This window comes from Sus scrofa, chromosome 7, assembly GCF_054392235.1.
Source record: "Sus scrofa isolate SSC_HxYL_T2T_F1_AM1 chromosome 7, Sscrofa_HxYL_maternal_Yorkshire_Landrace_v2.0, whole genome shotgun sequence".
In the NCBI taxonomy this organism is placed as follows: domain Eukaryota; kingdom Metazoa; phylum Chordata; class Mammalia; order Artiodactyla; family Suidae; genus Sus; species Sus scrofa.
Genome location: NC_139389.1, coordinates 125,876,617 through 125,899,845, shown reverse-complemented (window position 1 = coordinate 125,899,845; position 23,229 = coordinate 125,876,617). Strand labels below are relative to the sequence as shown.

At 38.8% G+C, this 23,229-nt stretch overlaps 1 protein-coding gene across 35 annotated transcripts in view; it reads right to left on the bottom strand.

Moving 5' to 3' along the window:
- Positions 1 to 23,229, bottom strand: part of UNC79 (unc-79 subunit of NALCN channel complex) — a 261,559-nt gene that overhangs the window by 215,222 nt on the left and 23,108 nt on the right. For 20 of the 35 annotated variants that reach the window (XM_084970070.1, XM_084970072.1, XM_084970074.1 and 17 more), the window contains exon 2: positions 6,130 to 6,250. The exons of 1 other annotated variant lie outside the window; for it this stretch is intronic. Coding sequence is in view for 24 of the 34 variants with exons in the window: in XM_021099634.2 (XP_020955293.2) it covers positions 6,130 to 6,250 (121 nt within the window). In the remaining 10 variants the exon portion in view is untranslated. Of the gene's footprint in view, positions 1 to 6,129; positions 6,251 to 6,971; positions 7,218 to 23,229 lie in introns of those variants that run through there. 14 more of the 35 variants (XR_014811304.1, XM_021099635.2, XM_021099638.2 and 11 more) reach the window with 2 other exon arrangements.

Sequence of the window (23,229 nt, the reverse complement as noted above, 5' to 3'; positions counted from 1 at the left end):
AGTTACCTTCAATATTCTAAAAACTAAGCAAGCAGTATCTGTCATATAGCTGCACATCATACAATAAAATCTCATACATTACTGCCGCTACTTACGTTATTATTCAACAAAACTCACTAAAAACTAAAGGAAAGATAATTTACAAAGTTAAAAAAAAGTTTAATGGGAATAAAAATAAACCCTTAAAAATGAGTTGGCTTTCTTTTAGCATTAATTTTTAAATAAAAACCTTTTAGTAAAAGTGCTAAAGCAGAAAAGTCATTAATTTAAAAATAGAAGAAATGACTGCTTAGCCAAATGTTTAGGTTATTTAAATTAGGTTATACTATTTAATCATTAAAGACAAGAGCTATACATTATAATGATAATATCTGCTGCACTTACAAAGTGCTTTTATATAGAACATTTCTACGTTAATCAAGAGATAACAATTTATAAATGCTTCATTACATGAAATAATCTTATTTTACACTTATTCTCTGTGCATCAAACATTACTAATTCTTAGTTAATGATACTACATTTACAATTTTACAGTGGTGTGAATAATTGGTTAGTGTCAAGCATGCTTGCTATTTCAAATTTACATTTATTTTTATTTACTCAGTGCAAAATATGTTACAATGTAAGAAAAATGACTACATGCTTTTTATTTTCCATGTGCCTAATTTACCTCGATTTCCTTTGTCTTCTGTTACCCAATGTCCAGGGAAAAACAATTAATAATAATAAAAATAATTTCAGAATAGTTATATCATAATTCTTAGCAATAAATAACTTAAGATTTAGTGTAATTTTTTTCTATGTTTAGAGGGATTTAATTTACCTTTTTGTGTGTGTGATGTATTTAACTTTGTAAGCTTATACTTTACAATGGGATAATATCAACATTCCAGTTACCCCTGCCTACCTATATTATAAATACCATCAGATTTTCCATCAGACTTTATGTTTTCCTTGTAGAACTCAATTACTCCTAAATTACCACCTTTAAATATTATAGTCTTGATAAGCCCACTCACCAAAAATCTGTTTTAATCCTGTGGGATTTTATCCCATTGAAAATCCCTTTAGAATTGGATGTAAGTCAGAAATATTATTTCCCAAACTTCAGCCCTAAGTTAGCCTACTACCGGCATCCTTCCTAAAGTACAAGGCGTGGCATAGAAACACAACATTCTGCCTTAGAGAACAAAATTAGTTGTATAGCATACATTAATGCTTTCCTTTAAGTACTTTGCTCTCTTTAAACTTTTTCTTGGTAGGGGAAATATAGCACTTTTTTTTTTTTTTTCAAATACACATTAGTATTTTTCCAAAGTTTGATGTAATTTAACAAACACTAGTCATATCAACTTTGGAGCCTCTCCATTGATATTTTTCCCTTCCTGTTTATGCAGGGCTCATGAAAGAGAGCAGCAACACTTCATATGTGCAGGGAGGGAAGAATGTCCGCACTACATCAGTAAACTTCTCTCTCACTGTCTTTAGATTTAGTAAGTAGGTGAGGTTGAGGAAAAAAAATGGCTGAAGATGAATTATCCATGAAACCAGTTATCAATTACCATTCATGTTTCAATGTAAGGAAATGTTTTCATTTGTGGAATAACTTAAGAAGGGCTCATGAATAAATGTACAATGCATTGTGATTTCATGATGTTTTGTGAAGTTTATTCAGGAAAAAAAAACTTATTTCCCCAACCAAACTGTCTCACTTGGGAATGATAAAGCCATCTTCCCCATCTGAGATTCTTTCCCAGAGGTCTGTATACCCAACCAAAAAGAATATTAAGAATGCCCTGCTCAGAAGAGTTTGGCCCAGCAAACAATTTTCACCTTTCCTCTTTACTCCTGAGATTCTCTTTATCAAGGTTTTAGTACAACATCAAGAGAAACCAAGAGAAGAACTCTGTGGGTATGGGGAAAGATAAGAAGTTGCCCTGAGGTATTTATGGCACCAAAAATTCCTATGTCAAATAAACTTTCTGTAGGACTATGAATTTTGACATTTGAATTGGATCTATGAACTACACAAAATTTACTTGATCATGCTATGTTCTAAAGCTACTCTGTGGACTACAAATAAACCATTTGAAGGTCTGTATCATTTTTTTAAGCCATTAGGAATTACAATTCAATTAAGATTATTGAACTGAGGCTGGAATCACTTTTAAAAACATATTAAACAATCTCCAAAGATTTAACACAAAGTAGCTTTCTCCCCCTCTAGAAAAAAAAAAAGTTTTTAAAAATTGTATATGCTAGTAGCTCGAATGGCACCAGAAGAGGGATATGGGGGGAGGAATTGCAAAAGAACGTTTGCAATAAGAAGACTAGAAGGAAGCCCTTAAATATTCTGCTAGGTAAAAGGCAAGATCCTTACAGAAGACCTTAGATGCTTAAAATACAGTCCCAGAATGCTTCTAAAGTAAAAATGGAAAGATTCCTCTGTAGCCACAAGGAGGGATCAAACCAGATGATCTTCATCGTCACTTCTAATGCTAAAAGCAAATAAAAAACTAAACTGAAGCTGTGTGTAAACTCTATGTCCATTACCACGCTTAGATCCCTACTAAGTTAAAATGAGTACAACTCAGCACTCGGACAAAATCTTACCCAGCACCCCAGGTCACTGGTAGATTAGTAATTCTCTAGAAGAGTTCCTCTGATGGATGAAATCTGGACTAAGGTCAATTCAACCATTTCCTTGTAAGGACTAAACACTGCTCTAGGCTCCAGAGCTAGCAAGCTGAGTAACACAGCGGACTTGCCTTCTGCTAACCTAGAGTCTGGGAAACTTCCATGAACTCTAATATGAGTCCGACTATGCACTAAGTGGACCTATTAGATATTCAACTGCTGATATAGTCAATTATGGTCTCTGTATTTCCCTGCACATAATCTCTCCTCTCCTATGGATTAAATTAATTGAATTCAAACACCTATCCTTTGAAAATATGTACAAAACTCTACTGAAATCAGTGAGAGTTGTGCACATGCACGTATACCAAAGGATTATTACTCTAAAAATGAAATTATGACTTAAATGATGCTGCTGGAACTTCATGTTATGTGGGGGTTCCCGTCGCGGTGCAGTGGTTAACAAATCCGACTAGGAACCATGAGGTTGCGGGTTTGATCCCTGGCCTTGCTCAGTGGGTTAGGGATCCGGTGTTGCTGTGAGCTTTGGTGTAGGTCACAGACACAGCTCAGATCCCACATTGCTGTGGCTGTGGTGTATGTAGGCTGGTGGCTACAGTTCCAATTAGACCCCTAGCCTGGGAACCTCCATATGCCCTGCGTGCAGCCCTAGAAAAGACAAAAAAAAAAAAAAAAAAAAAGAACTTCATGTTATGTATTTTAACCAAAATAATAATTTTAACTTCATTGAGAATACCCAAATAGAAAGACAGGGGATTACTCTGAGAATTCATCTTTAACGCTTTCATGTTTCTTTCCAAGAACCTGAATTCTGAAAACAATAAGTGCTTCTGAATGTATATAATAAATTATATAAAATGCAAAAGACACCATCTTGTCTGTAAGTAGAAAATACTACTGTCAATAATCTTGTACACCAAATACTTAGACCATCTTATTTGTCTTGAACTTTCTAATAGCATAAGCAATATAAAGAACCATAAATGATTATTATGGATATATAAACCAACAGTGAAAATGATCATAATTTGGTCTAATACATAGGACAATAATTGAAAGTTCTGTATTACTGGAATTATTAGAAAGTAGACAAAGAGATGAAAAAAATTTTAAACTGTGGCAGATAAAGAGAAGAAAGAAAATGCATTGAATTTAGTCCAAGAGTTGAACCTGTAGGTATTAAGTCCAACCAGTGACATGTTACAATCCTCAGTGTTTTCTTTCTTCCTTCTACTTGATGTGTGTGTGTTACATAGGCTGTCGACTCTGCTCTGACCTGCTAGCCACAACAAATTGCTGAGTGGGAAATAGAGCTAAAACATCTGAGAATTGAAATGCTATCCACATTGCCTCAGGTAAAGCTCAAGTGAACTCCTAAAAGGATGGTAAATCTTTACGCTAAGCATTTATTTTCTTCCCTTAGTTTCAAAGAAAGCCAAAACTACACTCTATGGACTCATACAGATGCCAGCATTGTCAAAGGCCAAACCAAGTTTTTACTAAAAGAAGGGCCCCTTAATATAATAACTAGCAATAGTAAGAAGACGCAGCATAGCCTAACTGTTCAGAGTGTGTCCTGTGGATAGGAATACCAAGGTCAAATTCTGGTTCCAATCATCACCAGACTCCCAACTTTGAGCAACTCATGTAACCACTCTGTGCTTTAATTTCATCATGTGTAAAATGGATATAATAGAATACTTATTTCATAGATTTATGAAGAAGGGTTAAATGATACCTGTAAAATGCTTAAAACAGTGCTTGACATATAATTACTATTATGTATTATAATATAACATTGCTATTATAATTATAACTACTATAGTACTGTCTTTAGTAGGAGTTGTTGATGTGGTCTCCCTTTGAAAATCGACTCAACTCAATTGCCTAGAATCTTTTCCAAGAGCCACTTGAATAAACTACTTTAACACCAGTTTCCCCATTAAAAAGCCATCACCCATGATCATACTCTAATGATCCACTGCTCAAGAAAATGGAATCCTCATGTCTTGCAAACATGACTTCAGTATCCCAAATTTCTTAACATTTTCGCACCATGACTAAGACCTAAGCAGCAAGTTTCAAAGCACCAACTAGGATGTCATAGCTTCTTTGCAAATGGAATTCAGAATTCCCTTCCTACTGAAAAGTGTCTCTCACTTAGAGAGCTTTCAGAATTTGTGATAAAGAAAATTTCCCATTGAGAACCCTGACCTCAAAGACAAAAGGAGAATTCAAGAGAACAGTCTGGAACGCCTTGGTTCTGTGAAAATTGAGCGAATTATTCCACTGCCATTGGAAAAGCAGAGAAATGCCCTGTAACGAGGTCCTAAACTTACTAAGCAAGTATGAAATCTATGAATCTGATAAACAGAATCCCTTTAACATAGAACAGGGACACTCAGGGGGCTAAAGAAGAAATATTTCAAAGAATAAGAACACAGAGATACCAGGACTGAATTCTAGGAGCTGACTTGACCTAATGAGGCTTCTTTCTACAAAGCATTCGGTCTGCCCAGGGCAAAGCCTTAGACTGCTGGTGACTCCAGGGCCACTACAGTCATTCTGAGGCAGTGTTCTTTCCCTAACACCTATCTTACAAATCTTTTGCTGTTACATCGCTGAAAGAAACGTGTTTTGAAAATCAGACGTGGAGCGGGGAGATCGTGGTAATGGGAGAGACCAAGCCTTAGAATTTAATGGAAAGTGAACCGGTGCTCTCACTTCGATGTTATTTCCCCAACAACTGAGTCTTTACTAGAAAGCCTCACCTTTGCCTGCTTATTTTCCCTAATGAGAACTGTGAGGCAAGTAGGTCCCTCCTATCTCTACCTCATAGTCAAAGCAGACAGTATAAAAAGAGCCACTGAGATTTTGTTTGATGTTCTCAACAGAATTTCCATATCGACTGTAAAGCATATTGAACACTTGAAGTGTTACACAGATTAAAACCAATTGCTATTGTCATAAATTACACTTCAAGAAATAGGAACTATTACTGATGAACTTAAAATGCTGCATAATTCTGATTTTTTTTCTGGCTGTACCAGCAACATACTGAAGTTTCTGGGCCAGGAACTGAACCCACACCACAGCCGTGATGCCAGATCCTTAACCACTAGGCCACTAGGGAACTCCATAGTCTGAGTGTTTCCTGTTCTTAATTTTAAGCAATGCAGGTTCTCTTAACTCTGCTCTATATTAGTGCCAAACACATAACTGTTATCACTATCTAAACCTCTTGAAAAGATGTTCAACTGAGCAAAGCAGGCAGTAGCCATTTTTATCAGTTAGGCCTCTGATCTTATCTGCTATATACCCCTAGAAAGCTTGAGTCCAGACTCTTCTGGCAGAGCACTAGAAAACATAAGGCCTTTCAAAACGTTCAGTTCAATAAAGATTTAGATCCCAATCAATTCAGCAGAACTACCTAATAATTCTTTCAAAGTAGAGGATATTTTAAGCTTACCTTAACAAGGTCTGAGAAAAGTATTTCAGGGTGTTTGCAATATCTGTTCCTGAAGGTACAGGATAAATGTTGTGGAGAACCCGGTTATGATATTCTTGTAAATACCGGATCTTGGAAGCAACTAGATAAAAGCAACAAAAAAAGAAAAAAAAAAAAAAAAAAAAAAGAAGAAGAATCATCTTGTAATATGTATTAGGCATACAGTTATTCTTTTTTTAATGATCAGGTATTTAATTAGTATTTTAAGGAAAATGTGTAAATTTTTACTGGAATTCCATGATGGAAACAATTATAAAAGGCCTTTACTTAGCATTGTATTTAGCACACAAAATTATTTTTAATTATCTAGCTTAATAACCTATTCAGAAATTATCCATTACTTTTTACCACTGTAAAGGCAATACTCCAAATCATCTTATAATCACCCCCAAGTTAGCTTATTAATAATAGACATCTCTGCCACCAGAGAATTATATTTAGTATTGCTTAACTAAAACTGGAGAATACGTAAAGGTCTTTCAACAACACGAAAATCCTAAGATACAGGGAGTCCGTTGCACAACAGCATCAATCAAAATCAGATTTTCACTCAATAAGTGATCATAAAAGTGTATTTAGCGAATGTTTGAACGGTGAGAATATGTTAAAGTCGATTAACTTGGTGAATATTAAGTAAGAAAACAATGACCGGGTGGTAATAATACAAAAAAATGAATGTCACATTTTCTTCCAAGGAATTTTATAAATTAGGAAACTTCCTAATAGCTTTCTGAGCTTGGCTGCCCAGATCTTCTCAAGACTCAGGAGGGACTAAATAGGCTTATTTACCCTCCTAGACCTACCTGGAGTCACCAGCATTGTCCACATTCCTGACCTGACCTTTGACCTGGCTGCAGTGAATGGCCCAGTTCTAGTCATTCCTCTTTGCAAATCCCAAGGGGCCATGGTGATCAACGTCTCTCAGGTCTCCTCTTCCACAGAGCTCTCACCACTGTCCATTTGTCCTTTCAATCTTTAAGGCTACCAAAGGAGCCTTTTAGCTGGTATGGCTCACTGTCAGCAGTTAACAGAAGACATATCAAGTCCTGGAGAAGCAAGGCCTTGCTGTTCCCAATAGCCCATGGAAATAAGCTCCTGGATACAGTCTAACTGAAATGCTGGCTTAAGCAACTTGAAGAAAGTCAAAATGCTTTTGACAGGCACGGGATGTAGAATCACAGAATGATAAGATATTAGATCTAGAAGGATCTCAAAGACCTTTTCCCATAATCATTCTATTTTAAAGATGGGGAAATGAAACACATAGGTAGTCAAGGCAGAGCTAGTCTAGAGCTTATAAACCCTGACTCCCACCCAGGGTTGTTTCCACTATGACGTACTCTAGAACACCATCTGAAATGAAGTCAATATGCAGATAGTGGGTGTTCATTGCATGACATCAAAGCAATTTTCAGCTGTTGTTGGGTTAGTCATTGATTCTAAATCCCACATATACCATTAATCAGATTTGCCTTTTCTCCCTCCTGCACTATTTCCCTAACATGGTTAGCATCTTCCCCCCAAAATAAATCTACACTGCAGATAATAACACTTGGAGTTTATAAAGCACATCACCTCTGAAGAAAGCAAGATTACACTCATTGTCTCAATTAACCCCCTAAGCATTCGGTTGTAAATAACTTTTTTCCAGAGATAAGGTATAGATAGAAGGTGAAAAATGTTTCAATTACATAATCTATAAAAATCCATTTTCTTCTCAGTGTTTTTGATCTGCTGTTCACCATCTTCTTTAGAAGTTACATTACAGGAAACCCCTACATTAATACATATTTCCAAGTTCCAAGAATTTGACATATGTGCTAGGCCAGCATATGCTTTCTGTGCACCCACCATCACAGCAATGCTTTGTTACTGTGACTTTTCTCAAGCTTTAATATTCAGCAGGTTTCTGCTGAGCATTTCAGGAATATCATTAATCATTCTACCACCTTAAAAAGGTGTTGATTGACAGTGCAGGTTTTGGACCATAAGCTCAAATGAGGAGAAGAGGAGTTCCCGTCGTGGCACAGTGGTTAACGAATCTGACTAGGAACCATAAAGTTGCGGGTTCGATCCCTAGTCTTGCTCAGTGGGTTAAGGATCCGGCGTTGCCATGAGCTGTGGTATAGGTCGCAGACGCAGCTTGGATCTGGCGTTGCTGTGGCTGTGGTGTAGGCTGGTGGCTACAGCTCCAATTAGACCCCTAGCCTGGGAACCTCCATATGCCGCGGGTGCAGCCCTAGAAAAGGCAAAAAGACAAAAAAAAAAAGAGGAGAAGAGTCATAGATCCCTCAACTCAATGCTTGATCATGATTCAAGAACTACAAAACTGTCACTACACAATGATAGCAAGCCCTCAAAAATGTGTTAGGAGTTCCCACTGCAACTCAGCAGAAATGAACCCAACTGGTATCCATGAGGATGTGGGTTCAATGCCTGGCCCACCTTGGTGAGTTAAGAATCTGGAGTTGCCATGAGCTGTGGTATAGGTCGCAGATGTGGCTTGGATCCTGCATTGCTGTGGCTGTGGCATAGGCCCCAGCTGCAACTCTGAATTGACCCCTAGCCTGGGAACTTCCATATGCCATACGTGCAGACCTAATAAAAAGAGCAAAAATGTTTGCGAAATGAATGAATGTGCTTTCTACAGTTCTTGCATTAACGTGCAGCAATGACTCCTATCAGTGGGTATCCAAACATGCAAGGGAAAGCAAAGCAAACTCCCTTCTTTGGGATCTTTTAATATTTTACAAATGCTATTTTGTATTGCCTTTGTTTACTTACCTGTTTATTTTTCTACATTAGGTTGTAAATTTCTTGAAGGCAGAAACTGTTCCTTACTCATATCTCTATACAAGGCTAACATACTGCCTGACACTTAGTAGGCACACAATACATTTGCAGGATAAATGGACAAATGCATCATTACTTTAATAAGAGCACTATCACTTCGGGTTTTTTTTCTGCATACATATCTGTCTCCCATACCACACTATGGACTTGTGGACTCTTTTTATCCATAGTGCCAGACATAAGAGGTGCTCAATAAATAATTGATAAGTGAAGATGAGGGGGAAAAGGAAGGAAGAGAAGGGGAGAGGGAGTTCCCTGGTAGCCTAGCAGTTAGGGATCCCACATTGTTACTGTTGTGGCTCAGGTTCAATCCCTGGCCGAGGAATTTTCACATACCATGGGCACAGCCAAAAAAAAAAGAAAAGGGGAGAAAGAAAAACAAAGAAGTGGTGAGTAATCATGAAAGATAATTTATAGAACTGATCAGAAAAATGTTCAAGCTAATTTGTGCAACAAAACTCTAGCAGTCATAGATTTATTTAACTTTTGTGTTTTCAACTATGTGAGAACAGCCAGAAAGGTCCCAGACATACAGTAACTTACAATTGTGCTGAGGACGTGAATGACAATCATTTACATTTCAACTTTGCACACAGGAGATGGTCGCTTGGCTGAGCACCCAGCAGCCTCATGGCAGCACAGTGTTCATATACTTCACTGCACCCACATGCCTGAATATTGCTGCAAAAACTCGGATAATTGGGTTGGTTGGATGCAAATACATCACCTCCAACCTCAACTGACCCTAAGGCTACATTTCTCTGGTAAGCTCCTTCTTCTACCCTCTTCAATCACTGCTTCATTCCTCTCCACTCTTTTCAAAACCATCCCCCACACCCACTCTTTTCCTTATACTTTAAGAAAACAGAAACCATCAATTACAGACTGAATTTTGTTCCCCAAAATTCAGAGGTTGAAGTCCTTATCTCAAAATGTGACAATATTGGAGAGAAGGCCTTTAAAGACATAATTAAATTAAAATGATGCCCTTAGAGTGGGCGTTCATCCAGGTTGACTGGTATCTTTATAAGAAGAGGAGAATAGAACCCGGCAGAAACACCAGGGATGTGTATGCACAGAAAAAGGGCTATATGAGGACACAGCAAAAAGGCAGCTGTCTGCAAGCCAAGATAACTCTCAGGAGAAACCAAACCTGCCAACACCTTGATCTTCCACTTCTGGCCTCCAGGACAGCAAGATAATTAATTTCTGTTGTGCATGCCATCCTGTCGGTGTTACTGTGTTATGGCAGCCCTGGCAAATGGACTAAAACACCATGTTAGAGGGAGTCCTCCGATAAGTAAAAGCTAAGAGTCTGAGTTCTGAAATCAAAATTCCAGATTAAAAATTTGGCTCTCTCTACTTAACCCCTGTTTCCTCATCTGTAAGATGGGGGTAATCACACCAACTTCATGGGGCTGTTGTGAATAATAAATCACTGACTATGTTAGCAACTCAACACAGTACCTACTACATACTCAGCAAACAGTATACATCAAACATCAGTCCCACCACGAGTGCCCTCCATCCATCAGATGTCTCTCCTACATTATTAATGTCTCCCTCCTGAGTCATTTGCATAAGATTTGCATAGGCATTCAAATAAACTCGAGAATCTCCCTCACGAAACAAAAAACTCTCCCTTAACTTGACATTCCCTTCCAGCTATTGGCCCCTCTTCAGAGCCAAGATGATGAAGAGTTGTGTACACGCTCTCGTCTCTCCATCCGTCCCATTCATATTTCCATTCACTCCAGCCTGGCTTCCATCTCCACCACTGCACAGAATCTGCTTTTTTCCTCTATCATCTAGAGCCTCCATGTTGGCAAATCCAATGGGCACTTTCCAGTCATTATTTTACTAGACTTTTCAGCACTTTCCGTACAGCCAATGCCTTCTTCCTTGAAACTCTCTCCCATCAGTTTCCCTGACACCACATTCTCTTAAGTCTTTCTCCTGTCTCGTTACTATATTCCTCTCCACATTTTACCACTGCCCCTATTACTTAATGTTTAAATGTTGGAACTCCTCAGGGCTCAGCCTGAGATTCTTTGTTCCTCTCTCAATATTCTCTCCACAACTCCACCCAACCAAGGAGCTTGAAGCACTATATGTACCATCTACTCTTCAGTGTGTACCTCCATCCCAGACAGGTTGCTATTCTGAGTAATAAGAGCTCATCTAGTCGATCTATTCTCTTACAGATATCACACAATAAACATGTCCAACATTGAACTACTGTCTCTTCCCTCCCCACCATCCATATCATCGACCAAGTCACCCTGGCAAAGTATCCTTGGCAGCGCCTAGTCCCGCTCCCCCACTCCTCAATCCAATCTGTCGCTAAGTCCTGTCAGTGTCACCACGAAAGTACACCTCCAACTGCCTTCTGCTCTTTATCTTCACTATCATGACTGGGCACTATCATCTCCCAATCAATTCTAAAGGCCTCCTTACTCAACTTCCTGGTTCTTTCTTGCCTCTCTCCAGTTTTTTCTCTTCAGAGCATCCAAAGAGATTTTTTTCTTTCAAATAGAAACTGTTTCATGCAAATCCCTCAGTGGCTGCCTGGTGCCCTGAGAATAAAATCCCAAATCCTTAACATTTCATACCAGGTCCCTGCCTACCTTCCCACCTCATGTCACACCACAGAGGCGAGATACACTGGCCTTTTCCCCAGGTTTTTGAACACACAAAGCTTTTTTTTTTTTTTTTTTTTTTTTTTTGCCTGAAAACCTTTATATGTACTTGAAAACCTTCATATGTCTCTCTTCCTGGAATGCTTTTCCTTCCAGGTTTTGTCTGGCTTACTCCTTCTCACGCTTCCAAGCTGACTTTAAATGTCACTTCCCCATGGAAATCTTGTGTCTAAATGGATTCCCTCCTCCACCTCATATTCCTCTCTCACAACACTCTATTCTTTTTTTTTTTCCACAGTAGTTAGAGCAATTCTTAATGATATACTTATTTGAGTGATTATTTACTATTTTCACAAGCAGACAATAGACGCCAAAAACTTTGTCCCTTGTTCACCAATGTATATGCCCAGTGACTAGTGGGGGCTGAATTTGTGGGGTTCTAGTGTTCTAGGCAAACAAGAGTCTAATCTCTGCTCTCTACGTCTTCGCTATTCATCATTTCTTGGAAACTTGCTACATTTTGAGAAAAAGAACCACAAAGACAAAATTCGGTCATTCATTTCACAGATACAAAATACAAAAATACTTTAACAAAAATATTTATTTTTAATAAAAATTAAGTAATAAATCATTTTTCTTTAAATCATGTTTTCCTGTGTCACTAAATATTTTAAATAGTGATCCATTCCTATTTTTAAATTTTTAATTACCTATGCTTATTACCGTAAAAAGTAAAAAAATCTGGGTGACACAATGAAAAAAATAAAAATCACCTAAAAGCCCACTATTCAAAAATGACCAAAGATAACATTTTGGTGTATTATCCTTCTAGAAAATGTTCTCTTCATAAATATATATTTGCAAAAATAAAGGTATACTGTATACGGTTTTAGAATTTGCTTTCTTCACTTTTATATCAGAAATACATTTCTAGTTCATCATCTTAACAGCTTTATAACTGTCCTTTATATAAGTGATTCATAACTTACTTTACCAGTCATCTATTTGTGAAAGTTGTGGTTATTTTTAATATTCTATTGAATACTACAAATATCTTTTTAAATATGTGTACCGTCTTTATTCCTTAGAATTTTTAATTGTGGAATTGCTGAGCCAAACAGGAAACAAAAAATTTAAAGCTTTTGGTAAGAATTGAGACATTTCTGGAGTTCCCATCGTGACAGCAGTTAACGAACCCAACTAGCATCCATGAGGACACAGGTTTGATCCCAGGCCTCGCTCAGTGGGCTAAGGATCTGGCATTGCTGTGGCTGTGGTGTAGGCCAGCAGCTGCAGCTCTGATTAGACCCCTATTCTGGCAACCTCCATATGCCGCAGGTGCAGCCCTAAAAGGACAAAAAGGCCAAAAAAAAAAAAAAAAAGAAAAGAATTGAAACATTTCCCTTCAGACAGATAGTACCTCTCTTTACTACCAGCAGGATGTGTATGACTAATAATGAAAAAAATGTTTATTGAATATCTACTGTTTATCAGATGCTCTGTATATGTTATTTCTTAATATACATTATTTCCAACATCACAATAATTTTTCAAAGTGGTTATTATCATTTCCACCTAAGTAGAATAAACCAAAGCTCACAAAAACTTGCCCAAGGGCACAAAGCTAGTAAGTGGTAGAAATGATAGATGAACTGGTTACAAGCCGGGCTTCTCCGCCAGGTCACATTATTCCTTAATTATTTTTACTAGCTTAATAATATTTATTTGTATGATACAGCATGAAACATTGACACTTCTCCTATTCCATTGTTTGGCATTTAGGTTGTTTCCAATATTTCATTAAGTAACTCTGTAGCAAAGAGATGAAATATTAGTCTAAATTTGTTAATTTTTTTTAGAAAACTCAAAACAATGAAACTTGCTTACTTCACTAGTCCCACACCTTTCTCCCTTGCCCACACTCATGGCATGCGGAAGGTCCTGGGCCAGGAACTGAATTCAAGCCACAGCTGTGAACTACACCACAGCTGTGGCAACACTGGATCCTTTAACCCACTGCACCCAGCCAGAAACTGAACCCATGCCTTTGCCACCTGAGCCACTGCAATTGGATTGTTAACTCACTGTGCCACATCGGGAACTCCCCCACATTTTTTTTTTTTTTTTGGTTCTTTAGGACAGTACCCACAGCATATGGAAGTTCTCAGGCTAGGGGACGAATCAGAGCTATGGCTGCCAGCCTACACCACAGCCACAGCCACATCCACACCGATCCGAGCCTCATCTGTGACCTACACCAGAGCTCACAGCAATGCAGGATCCTTTACCTACTGAGTGAGGCCAGGGATCAAACCTGCATCCTCATGGATACTATTTGGGCTCCTTACCACTGAGCCACAACAGGAACTTCCTCCCCCACACTTTTCTTCTTGAAAAACCAAATCCCTTTCATCCTTAAAAGCCCATCTTAAGAGTCACACCATTCATGAATCCTTCTAACTGACTCCAGACATTTATCACTACTTCCTTTTTCCAAAGACTCAAAGCACTTGTTATCTGCCTCAAAACTTCTGTCACTTCATTATATAAATTTATCACTGATAATAAACTGTTCTGGATGGTTGTAAATTAATTTCATGTTTGCAAATCTAGTCTCCCTAGCAGAACTTTAAGGTCTTTGAGGACAGAACTCTCTTATACATCATTTGTAACTCCCTTAGAACTTGTCACAATGGTGGCTACATAAGAGATGGTCACCTTAACACACTGGTTGAGTGTGAAATGAATTAAAAGTTTAGGGTGGAGTTCCCATTGTGGTGCAGTGGTTAACGAATCCGACTAGGAACCATGAGGTTGCGGGTTTGATCCCTGGCCTTGCTCAGTGGGTCGAGGATCCGGCATGAGCTGTGGTGTAGGTCACAGACGAGGCTCGGATTCTGAGTTGGTGTGGCTCTGGCATAGGCCGGTGGCTACAGTTCCAATTAGACCCCTAGCCTTGGAACCTCCATAAGGCACTCGAGCAGCCCTAGAAAAGGCAAAAAGACAAAAAAAAAAAAAGTTTAGGGTTGTGGCTCAGCAGGTTAGTATCCATGAGGATGTGGATTCAACCCCTGGCCTTGATCAGTGTGTTAAGCATCCAGTGGTGCTGTGAGCTGCAGTGTAGGTCGAAGATGTGGCTTAGTTTCCCTCATTGCCATGGCTGTGGCATAGGCAAGCAGCTGCAGCTCCAATTTGACCTGGGAACGTCCATATGCCGCAGGTATAGCCCTAAAAAGGGGGAAAAAAAAATTAAACATCAGCTCTCTTATATCTTATTAATGTTCTCAAAATAAACTCCTTAAAGTTCTAATATCATTTACACAAATAAGTAATTTCCAGATGAAATGTGTTTGTATAACATGTAAATAATACAGAACTCTTTCTCATGATTTATTTTCCCCTCATCTCTCATTAAACAGGCCACTCATTTTACTTTTTTTGACTTGGACCCTAAATGTGCTGGATAAAGGTTATGCAATCATCACAATGTCCTGCAGAGAGCTCTGGGAGGTAGTGAGTTCCCACCTACAGCTATGTGTGACCTCAGGCAAATCCTTTAATATCGCTGAACCTCAGGGGTTCTTGTTTGTTTGTTCGGGTCTTTTTGTTTGTTTTGTTCTATTCTGTTCTGTTTTTGCCAAATAAGAAATTACAACAATACTTCCTCCACATTCTTTGAGAAAGTTGACAATTAATGTTGTAGATTTGGAAGCATATATCCTAATCCGATCTTACCTTTTATTGGTTTCCTCTTGCACTACTTAAGTCTAACTAAGACTTTATGGATTTGCTGTCATGGCCTCCTTTTAAACTATTCATCTTCTTTTCAGTTTAACCTTTCATTGAGAAATGATGGACATAAACAAATACATTTGGGCGTATTTCACAAATTTGGATTGCTATAAATATTCACCTCAATGGTTAAAGTAAAAATTATGCCTGGTTCCTTTTTCATTTCTTCTCTTAATTAGGGGATCCGTAAGGAATCAGACACCCTCATTAATTACCTTGCTTTCTGTCTTAACTCACTATTTTTGTGTCTCTCAAAGTATTTCTCAAGTCCAATTGATTCTACTCCTCAGCCCAATTGGTTCTATCTAGAAATAATCTCTAAAACCTATTCTCTTCTCCATCTACACTTACTTCACCTTAATTCAAGCCTGCATAGCTCTTTCCTAGATTATTGCAGCCATATCCAGACTGATTCCCTTCTGATCCTTTTTTTTTTCACACATATCTATAGTGATCTTTCCAAAATGCAAAATCTTCCTCATTTCCCACTAGCTGAAATCCAAATAATTAACTTAGCATATAGAGTCCAGCATGAACGGATCCCTGATCATCTGTCAAGTTTCATCTTTTGTCTTTTCCCTATGTACCACACTTCAGCCATACTGACTTGCAAAAACCCCAACCCACAATGCTCTCACCCTTCCATGACTCTGCACACACTATTCTCTCTAGAGGGATGCAACCCATCTTCTCTGCCTGACCACTTCCTAAAAATTCTTCAAATCTCAGCTATAACCACTTGCACTGTAGATAACTAACACTTCCACCACAAATGTCATTAAATGATCTTGTCAGCACTTGCAGAGTACACAGGGCTTCCCTCCGTCTCAGCACTTATCACTGTATGCTGTAATTACTCACTGCCTGCTCCATTAGGTTATCAGATCCTTGAAATCAGAAACTGTTTCTTTTATTTTTGTATACCAAAGATTTAGTAAGTATCTGTTCCTAGATAAACGTTTGATAAATGAATGAATTCGCCTATCACATGATTCTTGGTACAACAAAACACTTTAGAATTTAACATGTCTTTCATGAACTAGTTTTGAGTCTTGGATACGACACTAAAGTTCCCTCTAACACTTCTTCCTACTGCTTGTAGGAAGGACAATTTGACAAAAAGCCCCACTCTAAGGTACTCACTACAGGAGAAACCAGGCATGGCCTTACAGTCATGGGATGATATGTGACCAGCTCAGGAAACAGACTCAAAGAAAGGAATACAAATAGTCCTCATCCTCTGAGTCAGTCTTGACAGAGAATTAGGTATATCCTCTAGGTGTAGGATAGTGAAACATTCTTCCCAGAGGCATATCTCCAGAAGGACATTTTGGGAAAAATAATTTTAGGAGAAGTAGAAAATATACAAGGCTTTGAACAGCTAAAACTGAATAAGGGAGTTCCCGTCGTGGCTCAGTGGTTAACGAATCTGACTAGGAACCATGAGGTTGCGGGTCGGTCCCTGCCCTTGCTCAGTGGGTTAACGATTCGGCGTTGCCGTGAGCTGTGGTATAGGTTGCAGATGCGGCTCGGATCCCGCGTTGCTGTGGCTCTGGTGTAGGCTGGCAGCTACAGCTCCAATTAGACCCCTAGCCTGGGAACCTCCATATGCCAAGGGAGCAGCCCTAGCAAAGGCAAAAAAACAAGATAAAATAAAATAAAATAAATTGAATAAGGACCACAGAGAAGAACCCCTGAGGGCAGGAGGTGCCCAGGCTAACCCATTTGCAGACACAAATTGAACCCCTGATACTATTAAAGAAATCAAGCTGAGGGAACTTTGGTTGAGGGTTACTGTTATAGACACGGAACAGAAATTGGAGTCCTGTTTGATACCTAACAGTATCAATTCAAGCTATTTCTATCCTTTCAGCTCTTTACATTTGAAAGTCCTCATTGCTATAACCACCTCATTTCTGTTTATCCTGTATTTTCACAAGAAGCACTTTGAGGGGGAGGGGATGGTTTTGATTTATTTATTTACTTTTTAGTATGGAAATTTTAAACATGCACAAGACAGGAGAAAAGTAAAATGAAGCCATATACTCAACTAGTCACCATCTGTTCCCTTCCAAAAATTTCTTTGCGTTAAAGCAAAATCCTACACACCTTTAAATACTTTAGTATAATCTCTGATCAATGAAGATGTTTATGACATAATCACAATACTACTATCACACCCAATACAATTAACAAGTAAATCACTTAGTATCAGGAGCCAAACAAGATTTAAAGGGGGCATCTTACAAATTCCTTATGTACCCCTTGCTCATTCTCTCCCAGTGTCACATCTACAACTTGCACTCACTAGGCTCCCAGGGCAGGCCATGAGACACGGGGAGTAGGAGCCTGTGGTCTTTTTACTTCCGTTTCTGCCCCCTCATTCTAGCTTCTCTAAGCCTTTCACTGTTTATTTCATTATATATCTGTAATGTTCTACACCTGCAGTAAAAGTCACTTCAGTCCTCTTACTCAAGTCGCCCCCAACTATTGGAATTTTTCACACACACACACAAAATTCCATTTACAGCTAGAAAAACAAAAAAACCAGGAGTTCAAAGCATACACAAAATTAGAATTAACAAAAATTAAAACCCAGATGTCATTTGAAATCAGGATCCTCTATTTATTAGTTATAAGAACTTGGGTAAAGGAATGAGCAGCTCTGAGCCTCAATTTCCTAACCTATAAAGTAGGGATAATAATATCTATCTCACAGAGCTGCTGTAGGATTTTAAAATATTACATAAATGAACTACTTAGCACAATGGCTGGCACACAGTGGATAATAAATGGCTACTAAAATCAGCAGTTACATGTGTGATCCTTCCCCTTCCCCATTCCCAGGCCAATACTCTGTCCCTTAAAATGGAATGACCTGCAGAGTAAGGAACACACAGCAGTGATCCTACATCAACGAAATCAAGCATAACCCACTATACAAACACACACAAACACACGCACTATAGTACTGCATTTGGTACTGAAATCCAGTTCTGTATTCAGAGACTCATCTTTTTTAAAAGAATAAAAAAATAAATATACCTTATAATAAAGATATACAGAAATGGAGATTTAGGGAGAACAATGCAACAATGCATGGCTTGGGAGTGCTAATGAGGAACTAGAATTCTTTGCAAATCCTTGATCAAAGAATGATCCTCATGAAAGAAATAAATGAGGGGTGACAGAAAAGGATATACACATTTAGAGAGCCCACACAGTCAAATAGCCCCTCAAAAGCAAAAAAAGATGTCACATGTCACAAATGTCACTGTTAATTCTTCTAAATGTTCTTATACTTACATATATATATTCTTCAGTCAGTTTTAGTGTTCCAGGTAGCAAACTTTATCTGGCACTTTCAGCAGACAGGAGAGGTCAGCGAACATTCCCATTCTTGGGTAAGTGATTCCAACAGCATCATCATCAACATCAGTCACATTTCTATAGTCATTTACATTTTTCAGAGCATTTCCACATACATTATTTGATACATTTTTGAGTAGTTAACTTGTAACAAATAATATGTCAGAAGTTCCAGGGAATTTTAGACACTAAGCAAAAGTTAAGCAGCAAAGGCAAAGGGAAAGGCAGCAGTGTTTACATTCATTCATCAGGGTTTTTTTAATATATATATTTTGTCTTTTTAGGGCCGTACCTGCGGCATATAGAGGTTCTCAGGCTAGGGGCTGAATCAGAGCTGTAGCTGCTGGTCTACACCACACCCACAGAAACGCCAGGTCCGAGCCACATCTGCAACCTACGTCACAGCTCACGCCAATGCCAGATCCTTAACCCACTGAGCGATGCCAGGGATTGAACCAGCATCCTCATGGATGCTAGTCAGATTTGTTTCCACTGAGCCACAACAGGAATTCCCATCAGGAATTGTTGACTGAACACTCACTGTGTGCTAGGTACTTTGAGTCAAGGGTAAATCAACCATAAAAAAGACATCATCCTCATCCTCAGCATAACAATCACAATAATAATTCTAAATTCTGAGTGTTTACTTTGTGCCGGTAGCCATAACTATAAGAATTCTTTTGTTAGTATTATTCTTCCCATATCACTGATGAGAACACCAAGGGGTCGAGAGGTTAAATAACTTGCCCAGGGTCATATAGGAGGTGAATGATAGGGCAATTTGTGACATGTCACCTAGAAGGAGAAATAATTGAACAAGTTGTGGCTCACCATATATTTTTTGCACATGACAAAAAAAAAAAAATAGATACATAAAATCTCCCAATGTTTTACTCATGCATTAGTGAGACCTAACCTCTTGCTAACTAGAAAACGTCTTAACGTGGAAACGCTTTATTTACCAGATGGAGGGCACTAACAATAAAGGAAGCGGGGGGAAACTATTTACTCAAGTCAGAGGATTGCCGTTGGGTTTCTATTGCACTGTTGGTCAGGAGAGCTTGAGTTAGGAAGTGTGAAAGTCAAATTCATTTCATTTTGTGATAGAGAAAGTGATCAAGGCAGTGAATCTCCTCAGGCTGAGTGTTTGTTGGATCCTAGCAATAATTTAAAATGGAATATGAATCTCTATTTTATTTTAATACAATCAGGTTAGGATACAGAAGCTTGTTTTTAAAAGGTTACTGAGCAGCTTCTTCAGAGCAAGATTTTTGTAACTTAAGAATCTAAAAGCTAAATTTTAAGAACCTCCCATCCCCTCCAAAGAGTGACTCACAAGCTTGTCCTTTCTGATGTGATGAGACATCTGAATACTGTACTCAAAACTGTAAGGACAGGGGAGCAAGAATATTCCCCATTTGTTTAAGGAAGTATAAATCTAGACATACAGATTTAGTAGAAGAAAAGTAGGGCATAGCTTAACTCTCATGACTAAACTGTGCTGAGTTCTCCGTGGTCATTGATTTTTGAGGAACTGAGGAGATACTTGGTAAAAATTAAATAACTTCAGAGATATACCAAGGCTGATGACTATAAGTCATTCTTTAAGTTTCCACATCTAGGTGTAATACCCAAAATGTACGTGAATTCTCAACCATCTATCTAGTCAATGTGGCTCCATTTCAAAAGAAAATGATTGTACTGAAAATAACTTATACTCCGTAAGAAGATATAAATATCCCACAACTGCCTACATGAAAACATCAATTATAGACAGCACTGTCCTGAAATTTGTGTCTGGTTACATGGACAAACACGAAAATATTTGGGATCCTACATTCTTGTTAGAGTACATTCTCTTCTGTGACAGTGCTACAGTCCAAATTGAATTTCATGATCAATCTGGAGTTAAAATTCAGATGTGCCGTGACTCAGAACATACTACACAATACTCAAGAATAATTCAGTCCATCATACAGCATTATCTCTAACTTGATCAAAACTGAACAATTAAATGTAAAATGATAACCCTTTAGAGACTCTTAAGACTCTTAAAAATAAAGCATTTCCTTAGTATTTACCACATGCAAGGCACAGTTCAAAGCACTTTTTACCCTTTTACTTCTTGTGAGCCTCGCAACAATCCAATGAGGAAGGAGCTATTTTATTCCCCTGCCCTTTTTTTTCTACATATGAAAAAACTGAGGGCATTGCTATCAGGTTAAAAATCCATGCTTTCATATAATTTGTTCTCTCACTAATCTGGCAAATATTTACTGAGGGTCAACTATATGCCAAACACTGGGGATATGAAAGTGCGTAAGGCAGAGCCTCCTCACCTGCACACTTGCATCTCTCACAAGCATCCTATCTTAATAAACCTATTTCTGGCCTATCACTTTGTCTCTCGCTGAATTCCTTCTGTGCGGAGACATGAAGAACCTGAACCTCGGTGAGTCCAGACACAGGAACTAAGCCTCCCAATGAATGAAAACAAGAGAGAAGGACCACCTGAACCAGTCCTAGGGCCCCTAAACAACTCTGAAGAAGAATGAAAGTCACATCTCCCCTGATCCTTATCTAAGGTCTCATTTTCAACCCTCAACCTGTAAAACCATTTCCTATTGTCTCCCAAAGGAGGGCACAGTCTTTAAGGCATTAGCCTGCTGTGGCCTCCTTTGCCTGGCAAAATGATAAAGCAATTTCTTTCTTTCTCCTTTGCCCAAAAAAAAAAAAAAATGTTTTTAATAAAAAATAAGTAAATAAATAAAAGCGCATAAGATAGTTACAGCCCTTGATCTTATGATAAAGTGTGAAAGATGAACAGAAAGGGCCAAAAAGAAATGTTTTAAATGTCAATAAAGAAATATATAGGGAGGGAGTTCCCATTGTGGCTCAGCAGTAACAAACCCGACTAGTATCCATGAGGATGTGGGTTCGATCCCTGGCCTTGCTCAGTGGGTTAAGGATCCGACATTGCTGTGAGCTGTGGTATAGGTCACAGATGTGGCTCAGATCCTGTGCTGCTGTGGCTGTGGTGTAGGCCGGCAGCTGCAGCTCTGATTCAACCCCTAGCCTGGGAACTTCCATATGCCACAAGTGCAGCCCCCAAAAAGCAAAAAAAAAAAAAAATATATAGGGAGCTAAAATAGAGAATAAAGAAGGGGATAGAGAATGCCTCCTTTACATAGGGTGGTTTGGGAGACATGAAAAAATGGAAGTCTCTAGGCTAAGACTATCTAAATCATGCACACTTGAAATGCTACCACATTACAGTTAAAAAATAATAATAATTATAAGATAAGAAGAAAGGAACAACAGGCAAGAAGATACCCAGCAACATAATTCTGGAAGCCAGCAGACAAGTACCTACTGACCCGGAAAATCAGAGAAAGCCGAATCCCAGGTCAGCAGTGAGGAAAGCTGAGAAACAATAATGTGCATCTCAGAATCCTCAAAAGGCATGGAATTGGCAGCACCAGGTGACTCTGGAACCGCAAGTGGTGGGGACAGGAATAGGAACTTTGAAAAAGAAGGGATTGGTGGAAAGCTGTTTAAGAAGCAGCTGCATCCCTAAATTCTCTCCCTCCCTCATATCCCTGAGGGAGCACCTCTCCCCAACTCAACAGATCCGAAGTCTATTGTCCACAGAGAATGTACACCAGAGGGTCTATGGATGGGAGGAAACCAAACAGTTAAAGACCAGAGTAACCCACCTAAACAAAGAGAATTGGTGGTTATATGAAAAAGTGTGAATACTGAATAGAGAACAAGCCAACCTCCACCCCCTCCCCTCAAACACACCTAGCCCCAGAGGCTTGCTCTTCAAGCTAAAGAGTAGAAGCCTCCTTTTTTCCCCTTCCTTCTGTGAATCTGACTAGCCAAAGGGGAAAGACCTAATAAGTGACATCAGAGCTCCCCCAGTACATGGCCTACAAACATGCTCAGGTCAGCTCCTTCGTGCCAACCTGTAATCATGAGTGGACAGCAAAGGATGGCTAGCCATCTAAAGGAAGCCTTGGAGTTCCCTGCATGGTGCAGCAGAAATGAATCCGACTAGGAACCATGAGGTTTCGGGTTTGATTCCTGGCCTTGCTCAGTGGGTTAAAGATCCAGAGCTGCCGTGAGCTGGTGGTGTAGGTCTCAGAAGCGGCTCAGATCCAGCATTGCTGTGGCTGTGGCATAGGCCAGCAGCTGTAACTCCAATTGGACCCCTAACTTGGGAACCTCCATATGCCACGAGTGCGGCCCTAAATGGACAAAAGAGAAAAATAAATAAATAAAAGAAGGAAGCCTCTAACATAGAAGATAGATCTAAGGGACAAAAAAACACACTTGGAAAAAAAGAATCTATGTATGTTTTCTCTGAATTCACTCCTGACCTTGCTGGGTGATGTGCCTAGAAGGG